This window comes from Heptranchias perlo, chromosome 4 (assembly GCF_035084215.1).
Source record: "Heptranchias perlo isolate sHepPer1 chromosome 4, sHepPer1.hap1, whole genome shotgun sequence".
NCBI lineage: Eukaryota > Metazoa > Chordata > Chondrichthyes > Hexanchiformes > Hexanchidae > Heptranchias > Heptranchias perlo.
In genome coordinates this window covers 21,285,693-21,300,835 of record NC_090328.1, presented here as the reverse complement: position 1 = coordinate 21,300,835, position 15,143 = coordinate 21,285,693, and the positions used below count along the sequence as shown (strand labels likewise).

General features: G+C 43.1%; 1 protein-coding gene across 9 annotated transcripts in view; it reads right to left on the bottom strand.

Moving 5' to 3' along the window:
* Positions 1 to 1,777: 1,777 nt before the first annotated feature.
* LOC137320757 (teneurin-3) overlaps positions 1,778 to 15,143 on the bottom strand; it is a 736,578-nt gene continuing 723,212 nt past the window's right edge. For all 9 annotated transcript variants that reach the window (XM_067982528.1, XM_067982531.1, XM_067982534.1 and 6 more), the window contains 2 exons: positions 5,211 to 5,341; positions 1,778 to 3,462 (listed from right to left, as the gene is read on the bottom strand). In XM_067982528.1, coding sequence (XP_067838629.1) covers positions 2,707 to 3,462; positions 5,211 to 5,341 — 887 coding nt within the window. In that variant the 3' untranslated portion in view covers positions 1,778 to 2,706. The remainder of the gene's footprint in view (positions 3,463 to 5,210; positions 5,342 to 15,143) is intronic.

Here is a 15,143-nt window from a genome sequence, read left to right as displayed (position 1 = left end):
TTATTCCTCCAAAATGAACGGATAAAAGGGAGGGACCATCCAGGTGTAAGTGCTGAAATGCACCTGCTACTGGTGTCTGCTGCTGACCCCACTGAAGTTCATGGGTTTGGAGGTGGTTGGGGGGAATGGACACAGGTAGCAGGCCTTTGGCGAGATGGAGCGCTCCAGAAGCAGAAATGGCTGGAAAGTTTTGATGAAGTCTTTTGGGGTAGATGAGGTTTGCTGGGTCCAACTTGGGAAAAGGGAAAAATACTTTCCCAATCAGTGGGCCATGTAATATTTTTTTAAAAATGAGCATCCCTGATCTTTGAGGTCCAAGGCTCCAATCCTGGAGTGGACCCTCAGGTGAGTGTAGACTTACCTATGCTGACCCTACTCCAAGGACCTGAGTGAGGGTGTCCCTGCCCCCATTTCTGTAGGGGGCCATGTAGTGACAACAGTAGTCTGCATTCTCACAAGGCTATCCTGGAAAAGCCACCTTTTTCTACATGGTCCCAGTGGATTCGGATGTTTTACAACATTGAAGGCGCTATATAAATGCAAGTTGTTGTTTGCAGTTGTTCTGGACTCCCGCCAGGGTACGGAAGGGAGTCCATTGGAACAGCTGTGGATTTTCAACCCAAGTCCATTTCTGAAGCTCATTCCAGGTTGTTGCTGCCATGTGAGAAAGCTTGTTGTGCCATTTCACCTTGCCTTTGGTGGTTTGAGCTCTGTTGTGATATCAGCTTAATACGTTTTTTCTCTTTGTTTGAAACAGAAAGTAATAATGGATTTCATAGTGCAGTAGTCGCTGCAACACTGTGGTCAAATGTACAATACTAAGTGACATTTTCTGTGAACATTTTGAGGAAAAGATCTATGTCAGAACACAGCTGATGCTCATGCTTTAAAAAAAATCAAAACCCTTTCAAAATATATTTTAGTGTTGCTTATTATCCACTGAAGTAATCAAAATGAATGGAGCTTATTACAAAAATGATATGTATTTAGGCAGAATAGAAACTCTTTATGTAGTAAAGAAAGAAAGAACTTGATTCATGTAGGGCCTTTCACAACCTCAGGACATCCCAAAGTGCTTCACAGCCAATGAAGTACTTTTGAAGTGTCGTCACTGTTGTAATGTAGGAAATGTGACAGCCATTTGGGCACAGCAAGGTCCCACAAACAGCAATGAGATAAATGACCAACAAAACAGTTTTAGTGATGTTGGTTGAGGGATAACTGCAAACTGGAGAGAACTTCCCTTTTCTTCTTTGAAATAGTGCCGTGGAATCTTTTACACTCACCTGAGAGGGCAGATGGGACCTCGGTTTAAAGTCTCATCCGAAAGACGGCACCTCCGAAAGTACAGCATTCATACCCAGGTGGCTTGATGTGGAATGATATATAAAATGAGTCAATCGCATGAACAGTGATTTATTTATAAATGACTTATTTATAAGACAGTGACAAAGTTTCATCCCTCCATATTTACAATTTCTCTGCAAAAATTGAGGAAAAATTCCTGCAATTTTTAATCTTCCACTACGCATCAATGCAAGTTCTTTCTCTTTCTTACTCTAAAGTCACACCAACGTTTTCACGAACATTCGTGAATGGATGAAAAGGCAAGATTACAATATAGAAATGGACTTTCCTCATTCTGCTTTATTTTCTTAATAAATCAATGTATATATTGGTTTTTAGATAATAAAAGGGGACAGATGTAGACATCAAGTACTGTGCTGAAAAGGATGGCATCGCCAGCCAGATGAAAATCAGGTTACAAGACAGCCACTGTATTTTAAAGATTTTATTTTCAAGTATAAACTTCTTTGAAACACTTTACATAAATTAACATCTTTTGAGACTAGTATCTGATGAACAGTAAATTGGAATTCATATAAAAACTCCATAAGGTACTCGTCTCACACACTTTACAAAAAAGAAAAAGTTTCCTTTGCTTTGCTGTGAGAGTGATCCCGGATGGCACGTGACTTCCCAAGGCAAATCCGATGGCGTTGTAAAATCGATGAGTAGTTTTCTGTTGGGTGTCACAGTCAGACTACTTTGCACAAAGTGTCATTGTATAAAGCAGCACGGTGAAAGCAGAAGTCGTCCCTCCACTCCACAGTATAGTGATAAAGTCGCGTTGTTTTCTTTCTGCCATGGGTCCAATGTGTTGCATCACTTACTGTGAGGAAAGATTAAGACTACTTCTGGTAAGCAAAGGTTACTCACGTAATAATACAGTTAGTTTCTGTATCTGGACACTGAGATTCTAATGCTTAATACAGTGTTTCTTAAACAACAGAAAACAGTTGACAGGTTTGGCCAAGTACAAAACAGTTAAGCAGTTTTTTTTTTACATATGTTAGTCCAACCTTGGGTCTGAGTGTAGTGGCATTCAACTGTAAACAATTTTTTTTTGAAGCAGTTGACAATCGTGTCTATCAAGGGTGTTTTGAAGTTTTTGTTTGCAGTAACCACCTTTCTTCAGTAACCACCTTGTAGGCTCCAGCTGAGTAGAAAAAGAAGTTCCATCAAGTTCAACAGCTCTAGGAAAGAACTTGTGCTACAGATAGATCTGAAGAGGCTTAGCTCAAGCTTCAGGAATATTTCGGTTTCCTCAGTTTACTAAGGGCAGCAAAACTAATATTCTGTTCTCCCAGATAGAGAAAACAGTGTTGAGTTTATCTCTTTGGCAGCCACCAACTAGCCTGTGTGTTACCTCTTTCCTATTTCGTTCTGTCTTAAGAACTGAATATTGCTCACACTGTCTGCTAGCTCTGGGTATTGCTCCACAGAGAGTACATAGTACCCATCATATCCTTGCACTTTGGCAGCGCTCAGCAGCTGTCGCTTTTCTCCTTCTGTCCATAACCTGACCCCTTCCTCGCCGTCTCTCACTTTCTGCTGCTCTCTGGTCCAAGCGCTCGTCAGCGCCCTCTGCCTGGCCTGTTCAAGTATCCGAGCCTTCTCTTCGTCCAGGGTCGTCCCGTAGCGAACGTGGAGGGACAAAGCACTGTACTGCATTTCGACATCGGCAAACCTTCGAGTCCTGCCATTCACCACAGTGGTGGACTGGGAAACAGTGACGTTGATGCCGTTCTCCAGCGCCTTGCGCCCGCTGGTCAGCCTCAGAGATCCAAGGTCACTTTCGGGCGAGGCAGTTTTGATGAAGTAGTGAGTGTCTTTCCCTTCAATCGTATAATGCAAGTTGTCCAAGTAGTATGCACCGTTTAGCACGGCCGCAACCTTTATGCAGTCTTCATTTGCGATGTTGAGCACGTTGGTCGTCACTTTTCCTTGACTGACTGCGAGCATGACCCCCTTGCCGACCAGAGACTTGACTGTTGCAAACCAGAGCCAGGGCTTCTCCCCACTGGCCTGGCGCCTGCCAATCTGAATTTCTGGCATTTTTCCCAAGCCCATGAAGGCCTTTGCTTGTCTTGCTACTGTTTGTTGCACTCCAGACAGAAACTAGATACAAGGTGAAAAAAAAATTTTAAAAATACGAATGAGTGAGTGGAGAAAAATTCCCTTTGTGTTCTGAGGCAACACATAATGATCAAACTGCTTTTCTTTTTAACAGCAATGTTAAATTCATAGGAAAGCATAATGCCAGGATACATTTTCGAATACAAAGCAGATCTAAAGAAACATCCATGCAATTTGCCATGTAAATCAGCGTGGGGAAGTGTGAGGTCCAAAGTACCAGAGTATTTTCTAAATGGTGAGAAGCTAGGAACTGTGGAGGAACAGAGAGATTTAGGGGTCCATGTACAGGGACAGGTACAAAAAATAATTAAAAAGGCTAACAGAATGTTGGCCTTTATCTCAAGAGGGCCGAGATATAAAGTAGTGGAAGTTGTGTTACAGTTGAATAAAGCTCTGCTTAGATCACGTCCGGAATACTGTGTTCAGTTCTGGCCACCGCACCACAGGAAGCATAAATTGGTCTTGGAGGGGTTGCAGCGCAGATTCATCAGAATGATACTGGGCTAAAAGGGTCAAATTATGAGGCCAGGTTGCAAAGACTAGGCTTGTATTCCCTTCAGTATTGAAGATTAAGGGGTGATCTAATTGAAGTGTTTAGGATGATTAAAGGATTTGATAGGGTAGAGAAACTATTTTCTCTGGTGGGGGAGTAACCTTAAAATTAGAGCTAATCCGTTCAGGGGTGATGTCAGGAAGCACTTCTTCACACAAAGGGTAGTGGAAATCTAGAAATCTCTCCCCCACAAAGCTGTTGAGGCTTGGTTAATTGAAAATCTCAAAACTGAGATTGACAGATTTTTGTTAGGCAAGGATATTAAGGGTTATGGAACTAAGGCGGGTAAATGGAGTTAAGATTCAGACCAGCCATGATCAAGTTGAATGGCGGAACAGGCTCGAGGGGCTGAATGGCCTACTCTTGCTCCTACGTTCCTAATTCCGCTCTACTAAAGTGTGCAGTTTTTATTAACTATTCTCTGCCTCTGAATGTTACATGGGGTTGGGAGTTTTAGGGGGTAAAACCATTGGCTCCCCCAACAACTCAGCAGTTATTGCACCATGTGATGTGGAACCGAGCCATAGAAACCAACAGAGTCCTAAGTTTGCTGAGTTAGCTGATGCCAGCTGGGTTGATGGTAGGGGTGCTACAATTCGTTTCAATGTCTGTGGGCTAGGGAGGGCCAGAGTTCCTACTCCTGCTCGTTTTAAGTAATGCGGATGCCTTGTAGGATTAGGCTGAGATATGATGCCCCATCCATGGTCAAATAGCCTACTGGCATGAACACTCCATCCATTAATATATATATCAAAGTGGTCCTATTACTGACCTCTGGGGAAAACCACTGTATACTTCTCTCCAGTCTGAAAAACAACCGGTCACCACTACTCTCTGCTTTCTGTCTCTTAGCCAATTTTGTATCCATGCTGCCACTGTCCCTTTAATCCCATGGGCTTTAATTTTGCTAACAAGTTTATTATATGTTACTTTATCAAATGTCTTTTGAAAGTCCACCATAAAGTGTCAGCAACTAAATTTCTGCCACTAGAAGGAAACTCATTTCCACAAAGACTGCTGAAAAGATCCTGCTGGCTCAAACCAACATATCTCTGAACCCAACAGTCTTGTCCATATGGTTAAGTGTGTGTGATAACCTCCATGAAGTCAACACTGGTCTCAGAGGTCAATGGTCTGGTTTGCTCTGTAATAATCATCTAGCGCTGATGAATCTTACCGGTACATCATCCCATTCTTGACTCTTTAAAAGCTCATACGAAGGTTCTTCCAGGCCTTGCCTGGGTACAGGAAAACCAGGAATCACATTGTGAAGTTGGAACCCAAACGTCAGTAGCCAGCTGTTAACATCTGTAGAGACAAGGTAAGAATGAGATGGGGAATACAATGAATGTGTCGTACACACAATAGATGATTCACATACTACAACCAGAATGCTTATTTCATTTTGATACACACTAGAAACACCAGTATATTTGATATGTGTAAAGTTTTTTTGTAAGAGCAACCTCAGCCTTTCTTTCCAAGTATTAAAGGTTTTTTTTGGGCCTTCTTTCCCCTTGTGCTTTTCACCACCTCTGCTTTGATACTGGCTAGTCAGGAGCATGGTAGTGGGAGGTGTGCGGTAGAAGGTGTGCCAGTAGGAAGTGTGACAGTCAAAGGAAGTACGGCAACAACTTATTTGTTATATAATGCCTTCAACATTAAAAGACGTCTCAAGGTGCTTCACAGAGGTGTAATCAAAAGAATGAATGCAGAGCTAGAGAAGGAAATGTTAGGAAGGGTGGCCAAAAGCTTAGTCAAAAAGATAGGTTTTAAGGAGGGTCTTAAAGGAGTGCAGAGAGGTGGAAGGGTTCAGAGAGGGAATTCCAGAGTGTGGGGCCGAGTGGCTGAAGACACAGCCGCTAATGGTGAGGGGGGAAAATGCACAGGAGGCCAGAGTCGGAGGAATGGAGAGTTTGGGGGGTGGGTGGGGTTAGTGCTGGAGGAGGTTACAGAGATAGGAGAGGCCATGAAGAGTTTTAAATACAAGGATGAGAATTTTAAATTTGAGGCATTGTGAGATCGGAAGCCAATGTTGATCAACATGGGTGACTTGGTGTGGGATAGGATACGGGCAACGGAGTTTTGGATGAGCTGAAGGCTATGGAGGGTGGGCAATGGGAAGCCGGCCAGGAGAGGATTGGAATAGATAAGTTTGGAGGTGACAAAGGCATGGATGACGGTTTCAGCAACAGATGGGCTGAAGTGTGTGATCTTACGGAGGTGCAAATATGCAGCCTTTGTGATGGAAAAGATTGGGGAGGGGGCGTGGAAGTTCAGCTCGGGGTCAAATAGGATGTTGAGATTGTGAACAGTCTGCTTCAGACTGGGGGTTGAATACTGGCAGGAAGCCTGCCTATGGCAAGGTTAGAAAGTTATTAGAGATGGGAAGGGGGGGGGGGCTGCAATCTGCCTTTTATATTTAACTATAATAATAAGCTCCCTGAGTTTTCTATACAACAGTTAAAGAACTCACATCGCAAAACATTTCTCAGAACACATTTTATCCCTGCTCCTGGTGAAACACCAATAAAGGCAGAAAAGAAAATCAAACCTTGAACTTCGTTATTGACTTGTGGTGGTTTCCACAAGTCTGCGATGAAGAGCTCTCATACAGTTATACTAATCAGATAAGCCCTGCCTATGAATGGAATCACCATCGTAATAGTGGATTTGTTTTTAAACGAGCATCAAGGTGAGCAATATACTTTGTGAGGAATACAAATATTGATAACTGGATATCGGTAGGGAAAGAGAACGTCGTATTTCATACACCTTAAATTCACTCCAAAGTACCTGAATGTTAATCCCACTTTTTTGACCAACCCTTCGGAACAAAACTCCACATCTGCACGGTGAATTAGGAGCAATTTTGTCCTGTGGCATCACTGTTGCAGAGAGAAATCTTTTCATCTGGTCAAACACTGTCATCCAGTCCCTTGCAGTTCGTATTATTTTTTTCTCTCCCCACCTCTCCTTCTTTTGAAGGCATTGACTCTCTCACCGGAATGCTGTCATATGGGGGTATTTGTCCTACAGCACCTCGCTCAAAAGGCCATATCCATATGGGAGTCTTGACAGTGCAGCTCCCATCACAGCTCAGCCCGATCCTATCCTCACTTGGCGTCCACACACACACACACACACACTTCCTGCAGTCTGGAGCAAGACCTCTGACCAATTACTCTTCCCTACTTGAGAGCACTTCAGCCAAATGTAGGGATATGATTATTTTTTAATACATTTTTACAGTGTAACAAACTGCAGTCAATATTTGCATCATTGCTTTTGGACCTTGTACTGATCCATGGTTTACAAAAATCCACCACTGTAAGTGAAACATCAATAAGTGCTTTAATGCAGTCAATAAACTATTGAAAAATTACCTTGCCTCGATGCACGGCACTTACTGAGGTTTTTCTTATGAATAAATTAAAAGGCATATTCTCGGGTGCTCAGCGAGAGGTTAGTGTGGCTGCAGCCTTTCCGTCAACTGGTTGGGGTGGCTGCAAGATGACACGCCTGGCCATAAAAAACTGGACCTGAGTCAACCCAATGTGGAAAACTTGATAATCTAATACCTGAGCCAGACAGGCTCGCACATCTCCAGGGCACTGTTGATGATTGATCAGACAGCCCGGCTCGCTAATGGAACCTGGAGAAGGTAGCCCTGTAATAGAGGGCTGGGATTTAGCTCCAGAGAACTCTGCCAGTCGATGCTTCAATGGGTATCATGGTCTTGGCTGGACAAATAGCAGAAAGTTGTGTGGGTCCAGCAGTACCTCTGTGCACACTTGGCAGGGGGGGGGGGGGGGTCCCGAAGTCTTAGCTCCTACCAACATGTGCTGGAGCTCTCTGGACTTAGGTAAGTGAGGTGTTGCCCTACAGGGAAAGAGTGAGGTGTTGCCCTACAGGGAAAGAGTGAGGGAGCACGGAGTAGCAGCTATCGACAGAATCTGGTTTCGACAGAGTCTATAATTTGGGAATTTGGTGAGTGAGGGGATTCGGTGCAGGAAGGGGTGAGGTGCATTTGTTTAGACAGCAGAGAGGAGCGTACCGAGAGTGGGTCACAGCAACAACAAAACCAAACTGAAGGGCGACGTCACAGGTAAGGCAGGTCGGTGGTTGGTGGTGAGTATCTCTTCTGTTTTCTTTTTTCTTAGGAGTGTGGGCTAAGTAACTTATAGCATAAAACTAAATTTAAAAAAAAACTAAACTTAATTTAATAAATTAAACAAGGCCAGTACTTGGTTCAACCTAAAAATAATTTGATTGGCATTGTAGTAATCAATTAAATAAATAAAATAATTATGACAGGGCAGGAGATGTGTTGCAGCTGCAATATGTGGGAGCTACTGGACAGTTTTGTCCAGGGCGACTACACCTGCGCAAAGTGTCTGCAGCTCGAGGAACTTTGGCTCCGAGTTGAGGGGCTGGAGTCCGAGCTGCAGACATTGCGAGGCATCAGGGAGGGAGAAAGTTACCTGGACACTTTGATCCAGGAGGCAGTCACGTCCCTTAGACTAAATACTGTCGAATGTGGTCAGGGACAGGAGGGTGTGACTGCGAGTGAGGCAGGTACGGGGATCCGGGAGGTAGCACTGCAGGAGCCTCAGCCTCTGCACTTGTCCAATAGATACGAGGTTCTTGCAGCCCTTGTGGAAGAGTGCAGGGACTGCAGGGAGGATGAGCAAACTGGCCATGGCTCAGGGGGCCATTCAAGTGGGGGGAGTAAAAAGGAATGTGGTTGTAGTAGGCGACAGTATAGTTAGAGGGATAGATACTGTTCTCTGCAGCTAAGAGCGAGAGTCCCGAAGGCTGTGTTGCCTACCCGGTGCCAGGGTTAAGGACATCTCCTCAGGGCTGGAGAGAAACTTGGAGTGGGAGGGGGAGGATCCAGTTGTCATGGTCCACGTAGGTACCAACGACACAGGTAGGATAAGAAAGAGGTTCTGCTGAGGGAGTTGAGCAGCTAGGGACTAAATTAAAAAGCAGAACCACAAAGGTGATAATCTCCGGATTATTACCTGAGCCATGAGCAAATTGGCACAGAGTAAATCAGATCAGAGAGATGAATGCGTGGCTCAAAGAGTGGTGTGGGAGAAGTGGGTTTCGATTCATGGGGCACTGGCACCAGTACTGGGGAAAGAGGGAGCTGTTCCGTTGGGACGGGCTTCAGCTGAACCAGGCTGGGACCAGTGTTCTGGCAAACTGAATAACTAGGGCGGTAGAGAAGGCTTTACATTAAATAGAGGGCGGGAGGGCTCAGGGGGCGAAGTTTAGATTGATAAAGAGAAAAGACAAGAAAGTAGTAAAGGAAAGTGATGGGGGTAATGATAAACAGAGTGTGTCAGCAAGGGATAGAGCGTACAATCAAAGGAGTGTAATAGCAAATGGGGCCGGGGTAGGAAAGAATGGAAAAAGACAAAATTAAAGGTTCTTTATCTGAATGTGCGCAGCATTCGTAATAAGATAGATGAATTGACGGCACAAATAGAAACAAATGGGTATGATCTCGTGGCCATTACAGAGATGTGGTTGCAAGGTGACCAAGGTTGGGAGCTAAATATTCAGGGTTATTTAACATTTCGGAAGGATAGGAAAAAAGGTAAAGGTGGTGGGGTAGCTCTGTTAGTGAAAGATGATTTTGGTATAATAGTGAGAAATGATTTTGGCTCAGAAGATCAAGATGTCAAATTAATTTGGGTCGAGGTAAGAAATAGCAAGGGAAAGAAATCACTGGTGGGAGTAGTATATAGGCCCCCTGACAGTAGCTACACTGTAGTGCAAAATATTAATCAGGAAATAAAGGGGCTTGTAAAAAAGGTAATACAATAACCATGGGTGATTTTAACTTTCACACAGATTGGACAAATCAAATTGGCAAAAATAGCCCTGAGGAGGAGTTCATAGATTGTATTAGGGACTGTTTCTTAGACCAATACTTCGGGGAACCAACCAGGGAACAGGCCATTTTGGATCTGGTAATGGGTAATGAAACAGGATTAATTAATGATCTCAAAGCAAAGGATCCCTTAGGAAGCAGTGATCATAACATGATAGAATTTCACATCCAGTTTGAGAGCGAGGATCTTATAGGAAAATAGAAACAGGAGTAGGCCATTCAGCCCCTTGTGCCTGCTCCGCCATTTGATAAGATCATGGCTGATCTGTGATCGAACTCCATATACCCACCTTTGGCCCATATCCCTTAATACCTTTGGTTGCCAAAAAGCTATCTATCTCAGATTTAAATTTAGCAATTGAGCTAGTATCAATTGCAGTTTGCGGAAGAGAGTTCCAAACTTCTACAACCCTTTGTGTGTAGAAATGTTTTCTAATCTCGCTCCTGAAAGGTCTGGCTCTAATTTTTAGACTGTGCCCCCTACTCCTAGAATCCCCAACCAATCTTGGGTCTGAAACTACTGCATTAAACTTAAATAAGGGCAATTATAAAGGAATGAGGGCGGAATTGGCTAAAGTGGACTGGGTAAACAGCTTAGATGGTATGATGGTGGATAAGCAGTGGTAAACATTTAAGAAGATATTTTATGACTCGCATCAAAAATATATCCCTGTGAGGAGGAAAGACTCCACAAAAAGGGTGAACCTACCATGGCTAACTAAGGAAGTAAAGGATGGTATCAGGTTAAAAAAAAAAGCATGCAACATGGCAAAGATTACTGGTAAGCCCGAAGATTGGGAAAACTTTTAAAACCAGCAAAGGATGACTAAAAGAATAATAAAGAGGGAGAAAATAAGTTATGAGAGTAAACCAGCAAGAAATATAAAAACTGACAGTAAAAGCTTCTACAAGTATATAAAATGGAAGAGGGTAGCTAAAGTAAACATTGGTCCCTTAGAGATGAGACTGGGGAAATAATAATGGAAAACAAGGAAATGGCAGAGGAATTGAACAGATATTTTGTATCTGTCTTCACAGTGGAAGACACTAATAATATACCAATAATAGTAGAAAATCAAGGGGCAAAGGGGAGGGAGGAACTAAAAACAATCACTATCACTCGAGAAAAAGTACTAGGTAAACTAATGGGTCAAAAGGCTGACAAATTCCCTGGATCTGATGGCTTGCATCCGAGGGTCTTAAAGGAAGTGGCTACAGAGATAGTGGATGCATTGGTTGTAATCTTCCAGAATTCACTAGATTCTGGAAAGGTCCAGGGGATTGGAAAACCACAAACGTGACACCCCTATTCAAGAAGGGAGTGAGACAGAAAGCAGGTAACTATAGACCAGTTAGCCTAACATCTGTCAGTGAGAAAATGCTGGAATCCATTATTAAGGAAGTAATAGCAGGACATTTGGAGACTCATAATACAATCAAGGAGCGTCAACATGGTTTTATGAAGGGGAAATCGTGTCTGACAAATTTATTAGAGTTCTTTGAGGAAGTAACGGGCAGGGTGGATGCATTCGATAAGGTGCCACATAAAAGATTACTGCACAAGATAAGAGCTCACGGTGTTGGGGGTAATACACTGGCATGGATAGAGGATTGGCTAACTAACAGAAAACAAAGAGTCGGGATAAAAGGGTCATTTTCAAAATGGCAATCTTTAACTAGCAGGGCTCAGTGCTGGGGCCTCAGCTATTTACAATATATATCAATGACTTGGATGAAGGAGCAAAGTGTCTTGTGGCCAAATTTGCTGATGATACAAAGACAGGTGGAAAAGCAAGTTGTGATGAGGACACAAAGTGTCTGCAAAGGGATATTGACAGGTTAAGTGAATGGGCAAAAATTTGGCAGATGGAATATAATGTGGGAAAATGTGAAGTCATCCACTTTGGGAGGAAAAATAAAAAAGCAAAATATTATATAAATGGAGAAATACTACAAAATGCTGCGGTACAGAGGGATCTGGGTGTCCTCGTACATGAAACACAAAACTATCGGCACTGTATGCTGCAGTACTGAGCCACACAGTCCAGGAAAAGTCCCAGGTTCACGTTGACCTCAGCCAATGTGATAACAGCAGAGACACGACGACTGGTCTTGCTGTGTCTCAACTGGGGGTGTGTTAAAAAAAACACATCAACCAGTTCCTACTCCTGATTGCTGTCTAATGACTGTCACTTGTGCATGATACTCTGTGTGTTTGTGTGTGTGTGTGTGTGTGTGTGTGTGTATTTGCACACCCAATCTTGGTGTTCTGTATCACCCCTCTCCCCACTTTGAACAATCCTCCAGCACTCAATATTTGAGCTCACAAATAAGCAATGGCTGCATACGTGCAACACCACTAAATATGACTAGGAGTACAATGTTGATGGACAGCTGGCACCTGTGGAACTATAGCCGACCACAGACGACTAACTTTGAGACAGGGTCGAATAAAGGGAAATAAAAAAGAAGTTGGTGGTCAATTGCCAGTTTTTCAAATATCTAATCTACTTTAACAAACATTTAAAACTATGTTTTGTATTGTCATAACACCAGAGAAGAGTATAATGTCATCAACACTAATCATTCAATTTGTTCTCACCATGTGACAGAGATATCACATCATCGTGCTGTGCAGATTTTATTGGTAACCATTCTAATAAACACTGAAGATCATGCCCAATTTGTGGTTAACAATTTTCTATGCACAAGATCATTTTCGCTTGCTGGATTTTCATGTATAATACAGCACATCAATCAAATAAGGTCAAATACTGTGCCAAATCCAGAACTACAGACTGTAATCTCAGCGTACAGCCGTTGAATTTGCTCTGATCTCAGTCTTCCCTTTGACCTCTCTAGTTCCAAATCATGCTGTGAACTCACTGTTGTCTCGCATCAGAGGAACAAAAAAAATCTCTCAAAATCTAAAAAACGATAACAGGACAGGTCTTTGCGATAATGTAAATTGATTGTACACAGCATTTTTAAAATTAAATAAGGCTCATGTGATTTCAGCAAGCTGCCTGGGAGATGTCTATATCTGGCCATTCCACGGGAGATGAGATGAAGTGTGGAATTTTAGCTCCGGAATTGTGAGGCCCCACTCCTCGCACAGATTGTCACTTGACAAGAGTGCAGGTGGCAGAACCAGACATGGGGGTCAGCGCAGCCGATTCATGGCGCTCTGAATGTGTCAGGATGTTAAGCTCCAGCAGAGTGAGGCTCTGCACTTCAGGGCTTTCGCGTCATCTTGACCTTTTTCATATTCAAGGAAATTACAGAGAGGTGCAAGAGCCATAGAGTAGTGACAATGGGGGACTTCAACTATCCAGCATAGACTGGGATAGTTATAGTATAAAGGGCAAAGGGGGGGGGGGGGGATTTTTGAAGTGTGTTCAGGATAACTTTCTTGACCAGTACGTTTCCGGCCCAACAAAGAACGAGGCATTGCTGGATCTGGTTCTGGGGAATGAGGTGGGCCAAGTGGAACAAGTGTCAGTGGGGGAACATTTAGGGGACTGCAATCAGAGTAACATAAGGTTTAGATTAGTTATGGAAAAGGACAAGGAGCAATCTAGAGTAAAAATACTCAATTGGAGGAGGGCTAATTTCAGTGGGTTGAGAACGGATCTGACCCGTGTAAATTGGAATCAAAGATTGGCAGGCAAGACTGTAATTGAACAATAGGCGGCCTTTGAAGAAGTGATGGTTCTGGTACAGTCCTGGTCCATTCCCATGAGGGGGAAAAGTAGGGCAACTAAAGCCAGAGCTCCCCGGATGACGAAAGAGATAGGGAGAAAGATGAGAGAAATGCTGCAAAATAGGCTTGTCATCAAAGCCAATGGAATAATAGGGGCAGTGGCAGCATGGATATGAAATTGGCTAAGTGACAGGAAATAGAGAGTAGTGGTGAACGATTGTTTTTTGGACTGGAGGGAGGTACACAGTGGTGTTCTCCAGGGGTCAGTACTAGGACCATTGCTTTTATTGATATATATTAATGACTTGGCATTGGGGGTGTACAGGGCACAATTGCAAAATTTGCAGATGACACAAAACTTGGAAGTGTAGTGAACAGTGAGGAGGGTAGTGACAGACTTAAAGAGGACACAGACAGGATGGTGGAATGGGCGGGCACATGGCAGATGAAATTTAACGCAGAGAAGTGCGAAGTGATACATTTTGATAGGAAGAACGAGGAAAGGCAATATAAACTAAAGGGTACAATTCTAAAAGTGATGCTGGAACAGAGAGATCTGGGGGTATATGTGCACAAATCTTTGAAGGTGGCAGGGCAGGTTGAGAAAGTCATTAAAAAAGCATACAAGATTCTGGGCTTTATAAATAAATGCATAGAATACAAAAGCAAGGAAGTTTTGATGAACCTTTATAAAACACTGGTTTGGTCACAACTGGAATATTGTGTCCAGTTCTGGGCACCACACTTTCGGAAGGATGTGAAGGCCTTAGAGAGGGTGCAGAAGAGATTTACTTGAATGGTTCCAGGGATGAAGGACCTCAGTTGTGTGGATAAACTGGAGAAGCTGGGAAGGTTGGAGGAGATTTGATAGAGGTATTCAAAATCATGAAGGGTCTAGACAGAGTAGATAGAGAGAAACTGTTCCCATTGGAGGAAGGATCAAGAACCAGAGGACATAGATTTAAGGTGATTGGCAAAAGAACCAAAGGCGACATGAGGAAATTTTTTTTTAAACACAGCGAATAGTTAAGATCTGGAATGCACTGCCTGAGGGGGCGGTGGAGGCAGATTCAATTGTGGCTTTCAAAAGGGAATTTGATAAGTACTTGAATGGAAAAAATTTGCAGGGTGAAGGGGAAAGGGCAGGGGAGTGAGACTAGCTGGATTGCTCTTGCAGAGAGCCAGCACGGACTCGACGGGCCAAATGGCCTCCTTCCATGATGTAACCATTCTATGATTCTATGATAAGTTCATGAAGTACCTTTGAATGACATTAAATGGCTTCATTGCACTATCTAATGTCTGTAAAGCCACTAGCAATATATAATGCCAGGAAAATCAGCGCTGCACAGAGTTTCTTCTTCTAATCAGTACCTTCAATTATTATAAAACATCAGAAGTGAGAGAGAGAAGTAAAATGCAATGTTGGTGAAAATAGCCAAAGTTAAAGAAGTTAGTGCAGGATCTCTCTCAATGGGTCAGAGGACAGATGTATGGTCCAG